Source organism: Coptis chinensis, chromosome 4, assembly GCF_015680905.1.
Source record: "Coptis chinensis isolate HL-2020 chromosome 4, ASM1568090v1, whole genome shotgun sequence".
In the NCBI taxonomy this organism is placed as follows: domain Eukaryota; kingdom Viridiplantae; phylum Streptophyta; class Magnoliopsida; order Ranunculales; family Ranunculaceae; genus Coptis; species Coptis chinensis.
In genome coordinates this window covers 65,635,330-65,642,262 of record NC_141459.1, presented here as the reverse complement: position 1 = coordinate 65,642,262, position 6,933 = coordinate 65,635,330, and the positions used below count along the sequence as shown (strand labels likewise).

The window sequence follows — 6,933 nt, the reverse complement described above, 5'->3', positions numbered from 1 at the left end:
AAAAGCAATATGTTCTACTCGGCTATGGATTCGACAAGATGTACACAAGTCGAGAGTATTATTCAGTTCCAAAGAGGAGAGTTGCCGGTGAGGTATCTGGGACTACCTTTAATAACGACAAGATTAAAGAATACTGATTGTGTGGCCTTGATAGAAAAGGTAAGGACCAAAATACAAGCATGGAAAGGACGCGCACTGTCGTATGCGGGGTGACTTCAGTTGTTAAAGGCAGTACTGAATAACATGAGCATCTACTAGAGGTCCTCTTTTGTGTTGCAACAGCAAACAATCGATACCATAAATCAAATGTGCAGAAACTTCTTATGGTCGGGGCCTGAATGCGCTACATCCCATGCACTTATTAGTCGGGAAAGTCTGTGTTTCCCGTATGAAGAAGGGGGTCTTGGGATTCGGAACTTCAGCACCTCCAATATGGCAGCGAACCTAAAGCACATTTGGAACCTAGTGAGTGGGAAGGAGACGCTATGGGTAAAATGGGTTAAGCTAAATTTGATTAAGGGTAGAAACTTTTGGTAGTTACAGATACCAAATGACTGTTCATGGGTATGGCACCATATCTTGAAAAACAGGAAGGATGCGAAACACATTGCTCAACACCATATCGGAGATGGAAGGGATACCAAGTTTTGGTTGGATCCATGGCATCCGATGGGCATATTGAAAGAGTTTTTTCCACTATCTCTTCTGTATGATTCAACATGTAATCTAAACGCACCAATCACAAACTTGATTGAAAATAGGGCGCTGGAATACACCATGGCACATTCGAGTCCACATGCCAGACATTATTAATGAAATGGAAGAAGGGGTTAAGGTGGGCAGAGGTGAGGACAGACTCATCTGGAATGCATCAGATAAGGGGGAGTACACACTCAGAGACACATATGAGAGTGTAAGAAAGACAAAGAGACCGAATACATGGCATAACATCATCTGGTTTCCCAACAGAATTCCGAGGCACTCTTTTACAGCTTGGCTAACTCTGAGTGAAGGATTAAAGACTCTAGAAAAGATGAAGGAGTGGAATATAGTACAAGATGATACTTGTGTTATCTGTGGGAGAGAAAGAGAGACAGTAAGACACCTATTCTTTGACTGTAATTACTCAAAGTTTATATGGCAATATGTACTCAAGTTTGTAGGTTATCAAAGTGCGAGAGCTGCTTCATGGCAACTGGAAATTGCACAGGTGGCAAAGGGAAAAAGGCTATAAGCAAGATGCAGTTCGGTTATTGTTTACTGGCTTCATATACAAAGTGTGGTAAGAGCAAAATTAGAGAATTTTTCAGCAAAAAGAAAATGTGGTAGAGCATGTGGGGAATGAGATCATAAGGGATGTAAGGACCAAGCTACATTCACTCAAAACTGAAATGGAGGAGGGCCCCGAACGGAACAGCTTCATGGAGAGATGGAACATTCAAGTGGGAATGAGGAAAAAAAAGGTAAAGCGCTGCTGTTGGGAGAGAGCTGGAGCAGGCATATACAACTTGAATACGGATGGCACACTCAAAGGAAGTCAAGGAGGATGGGCAGCAGTGTTTCGGGATGTGAATGGGGGTGTGGTTGCAGCAGCACATGGTAAAGCAGACTATGATTCAATAGACTTGATTGAATTGCAAGGGATTGAACAAGGGCTGAGACTTGGATTGCGAAAAGGATATCAAAGAATGAGGGCGCAAACAGACTCGACTTGTGTAACAACTTACATGAAGAATGTAGGGCAGCACCTATGGCGGCCACATCACATGATGAAAGAGATACATGACATGATAGAACAGCTAGAAGAATTTTCCATTATGCATGTATTTAGAGAAACAAATAAACAAGCAGATATACTAACATCTACCATACCTATTGTTAGTTATATAGAATTTAATCTTAGTTCTTTTTCAGAGGATGTAAAAAAGATTATATATGATGATGCCATGGGCAAAGAATGTGTAAGAATGTAATCGAGCTATGATTTTATTATGAATAAAATAGGGGTAAGGGACCTCTCAAAAACCCTGCTTGCCGTTCAAAAAAAAAATTAAAAAAAAATCATATAATCAATAATGTACAAAACTCATGTTCTTATCATTTGTTAAGGATACAAGCCTATTCTGGACTAAATACCTCAAATGACGTGATCTAGACCCAAAAGGAGCCTAAAAGGGACCTTATTGGACAATTGAGAAAAAGTGCTGAAATGTCAATGGTCAAAGTCAAAGTCAATGGTCAAAGGTCAAAGATAACTCAATGGTCTAAAACCTCAAAAGTTTAGTAACACTACAAGGCTTCAAGGACCAAGGACTCAAATCTTTGCAAGACAAAGACTCCACGTTTTACATTATTCTAATACAAGCTCACACGTCGATGCATTCAATCAAGTGATTTGCATTCATTCTTATGTAAGCTCGCTTGTAGATGCATTAATTCAATCAATCAAATGTTTTGCATTCATTCTAATTCAAGTGCACAAGTAGATACATTCAATCAAGTGTTTTGCATTCATCTAATCAATCAAGTGATTTGCATTCATTCTAATTTATCAGTTCCCAAATATACGTTTTTATCCTCTTGTAATGTTTCAATTATGTGAAATTATATAATCAATAATGTACAAAACTCATGTTCTTATCATTTTTTAGGTTACAAGCCTATTCTGGACCAAATACCTCAAATGACGTGATCTAAAGCCAAAAGGAGCCTGAAAGGGATCTTATGGGACAACTGAGAAAAAGTGCCTAAAAGACAACGGTTAAAGTCAAAGTCAATGGTCAAATTCAACTCAAGGGTCCAAAAACATAAAAACTCAGGAAACACTCCAAGGCTTCAAAGACCAAGGACTCAACTCAACCCTTTACAAGAAGATGACTCCATGTTTTGCATTCATACTAATGCAAGCTCACACGCAGATGTATTCAATTAAGTGTTTTGCATTCAATCTAATGAAAACTAGCTTGTAGATGAGTTAATTCAATCAACCAAGTGTTTTGCATTCTTTCTAATGTAAGTTCACAAGTAGATGCATTCAATCAAGTGTTTTGCATTCATTCTAATTGATCAGTTCCCAAATATGCATTTTTATCCTCTTGTAATGTTTCAATTATATCAAATTTTATAATCAATAATGTACAAAACTCATATTCTTATTGCTTTTTCAGGATGCAAGCCTATTCCGGACCAAATACCTCAAATGACGTGATCTAGAGCCAAAAGGAGCCTAAAAGGGGTTTTATGGGACAAATGAGAAAAAGTGCCAAAAAGTCAACAGTCAAAGTCAAAGTCTATGGTCCATGTCAACGGAAGGGTCCAAAAACTAAAAAGCTCAAGAAACACTCCAAGGCTTCAAGGACCAAGGACTCAACTCAACCCTTAGCAAGACAAGGACTCCATGTTTTCATTATCAAAACAATAATAACTAGTTCTATACATAAAAAACCATCCCAAAAACAATAGACGAATTAGACAAAGTGTGGTTTTCTCCATCACCATTCTTCCCACATAGATTTAATATGAACAACTTCAAAACCCCAACTGACCATGACTCTCAGCATGTCACTAATGCAAGCTAGCTCACACATAGATGTATTTAGTCAAGTGTTTTGTATTCATTCTAATGGAAGCTCACTTGTAGACGCTTCCATTCAATCAATCAAGTGGTTTGCATTTATTCTAATGCAATCTCACACATAAATGCATTTAATCAAGTGTTTTGCATTTATTTTAATGCAAGCTCACAAGTAGACGCATTTTTTTTTTATTGGGAAGCAGCGTTTTTGAGAGGTCCCTTACCCCTATATTATTCATAATAAAAAATAAAGATAATGTGGAACCTAGTTCTAGTTACATTCTCTCACATATTCCTTCCCTGCAGCATCCTCAAAAATGATTTTTTTTACATCCTCTGCAAAGGAACTAGGAATCAACTCAATACAACTAACAACAGGTATATTACTAGCTAGTGCATCTGCTAGTCTATTAGACTCTCTGAACACATGTACAATATCAAAATACTCAAAAAACGGTTCCAATTTTCTGATATTTGCCATCAAAAAATGCGCTTCCCATGGGTAGGCCTTTTTCTGAATAAAGCCCACCACACTTTGCGAGTCTGTTTGTGCCTTTATTCTTCGGATATTATGGGCCTTTGCTAGTCTGAGCCCTTGTTCTAAGCCTTGCAACTCAATAAGATCAATACTGCTATAGTCAGACTTCCCATTCGCAGCAGCTATCACTGACCCAGCCTCATCTCTAATGGCCGCAGCCCATCCCCCCTCATTGTTTTGTATCGTGCCATCTGTATTCAAATTTTGTATACCTTCTGGCGCGCGCTCCCATTTGCATTTTATGGCCCTTTTCCTTTTTCTCCCACTCCCACATTCCACATTTCCATGAACCTTTGCAGCTCAGGCCCTCTCTCCATCTTCAGCTGCATCGATATCAATTTAGTTCTCACATCCTTTATAATCAACCGGACCACTGTAGCTGCTATCAAGTATTTGTTATTGAAGATTCTGCTATTTCTCTCCTTCCAGAGCCAGTAATAGTACCCAGTGAACATAAGTCTCAGCGCATCTTGATACACTCCCATGCCTTTGCTCTCTGCCACCACCCAGTTTACTTCCTCTTGCCAACTTGCTGCTCTAAGACATGCGTATCCCCCTTGGCTCAGCAGCTTTGCCCACACATACTGCCCATAAACACATTCATAGAACAAATGATTTTCTGTTTCAGATTCTCTCCAGCACAGCACGCACAAGTCATCTCTCACAACTTTCCTCTCTTTCATTTTCGTCAGCGTCTTCATCCCTTCCTTCAACGCCATCCACGTGATAAAAGAATGTCGAGGAATACGGTTAGTAAACCATATTGTGTTGTTCCATTGAACTGGGACTTTGGTGTTGCGTATACTGTCATATGTTTCCCTCTGTGTATACTCCCCAGTATGAGACGGTGACCAAACCAGTTTGTCTCTCTCCCCTGAAATCTGCACCTCCCCTAACCTGTTTGAGATAATGCCCGAAAGATGACCATGGATGAAATTTGGTATCCTCCAATTGCCATTTTCGATCAGTGAATCTACCGTGGACTCCATGTTACAATCAGAACTATACCTCAGAGCTTGTGGGAGTATTCTGTCAGTATTCCAGCTGGGTGCCAGGGGTCCACCCAGAATTTTGTTTCAGCTCCAGTGCCTATCAGGTGCAATGCCAAGAACCCCGCATCTTTTCGCAGCTTCAGTATGTTCCTCCAGCTCCAAGAACAGTCCTGAGGTATCTTGATTTGCCAGAAATTCCTTCCCCTTATAAGATTCTTTCGCACCAATCGAACCCATAAGTTGTCTTTGTTGCTCACAATATTCCAAATGTGCTTCATGTTGGCAGCTTGGTTTGATTTGGCCAGATCACGTATCGCCAACCCACCTTCCTCATATGGAAAACATATCTCTTCCCACCCAATCAAGGCATGTGATAATGAGCAGTCAGTTCCATTCCAGAGAAAGTTCCGACAGATTCTGTTTAGCTCCTCGATAGTTTTCTGCGGGATGATAAAGGATGAGAACCAATACACACTCAAGCTGTTCAGAACTGCTTTGATGAGTTGAACTCTGCCGACATAAGAAAGAAAGCATCCTTTCCAGCTTTGTACCCTGTCTGTGAACCTGCTAATCAACGGAGCACAATCTTGAGAAGATAGTCTAGTTGTAATAAGTGGTAGTCCTAGGTATTTTACTGGTAGTGTTCCTTCTTGGAACTGCAGTCTAGCTTGTACTTCTGTAATCACACTCGATTCCATTCCAGTGCAAAAAAACTGCCTTTTGTTCATGTTAACCTCCAACCCTGTACACTTCTTGAATATTAATAAAGTAGACGCATTCAATCATGTGTTTTGCATTAATTCAATCAATCAAGTGTTTTGCATTCATTCTAATTGATCAGTTCAAAAATATGTGTTTTTATCCTCTTGTAATGCTTCAATTATGTCAAATAATATAATCAATAACATACAAAACTCATGTTCTTATCGCTTTTTTAGGATACAAGCCTATTCTGGACCAAATACCTCAAATGACGTGATCAAGAGCTAAAAGGATCCCAAAAAAGACCTTATGGGACAACTGAGAAAAAGTGTTAAAAAGTCAATGGTCAAAGTCAACAGTCAAACTCAAAGTCAAAGGTCAAAGACAATTCAAGGGTCCAAAAACTCAAAAGTTTAGTAACACTCCAAGGCTTCAAGGACCCAAGGACTCAACCCCTTGCAAGACAAAGACTCCATGTTTTACATTATTCTAATACAAGCTCGCACGTCGATGCATTCAATCAAGTGCTTTGCATTCATTCTAATGTAAGCTCGCTTGTAGATGCGCAAATTCAATCAATCAAGTGTTTTGCATTCATTATAATGCAAGCTCACAAGTAGATACATTCAATCAAGTGTTTTGCATTCAATCTAATCCAATCTCGCACGTAGATGCATTCAATCAAGTGTTTATAATTCATTCTAATGCAAGTTCACACGTAGATGCATTCAATCAATTGTTTTGCATTCATTCTAATGCAAGCTCGCTTGTAGATGAGTTAATCCAATCAATCAAGTGTTTTACATTCATTCTAATGCAAGCTCACAAGTAGATGCATTCAATCATGTGTTTTGCATTCATTCAATCAATCAAGTATTTTGCATTCATTCTAATTGATCAGTTCCCAAATATGTGTTTTTATCCTCTTGTAATGCTTCAATTATGTCAAATTATATAATCAATAATGTTCAAAACTCATGTTCTTATCGCCTTTTCATAATACAAGCCTATTCTGGACCAAATACCTCAAATGACATGATCAAAAGCCAAAAGGATCCCAAAATGGACCTTATGGTATAACTGAGAAAAAGTGCATAAAAGTTAATGGTCAAAGTCAACAGTCAAAG

The 6,933-nt window shown here is 38.9% G+C and overlaps 1 protein-coding gene across 1 annotated transcript; it reads right to left on the bottom strand.

Annotated features, from left to right (window-relative positions):
* Positions 1-4,351: 4,351 nt before the first annotated feature.
* Positions 4,352-5,101, bottom strand: LOC147504421 (uncharacterized). Its single transcript, XM_086605206.1, has one exon. The coding sequence runs from the start codon at positions 5,099-5,101 to the stop codon at positions 4,352-4,354; it is 750 nt and encodes a 249-aa protein (XP_086461332.1).
* Between the last annotated feature and the right edge of the window lie 1,832 nt (positions 5,102-6,933).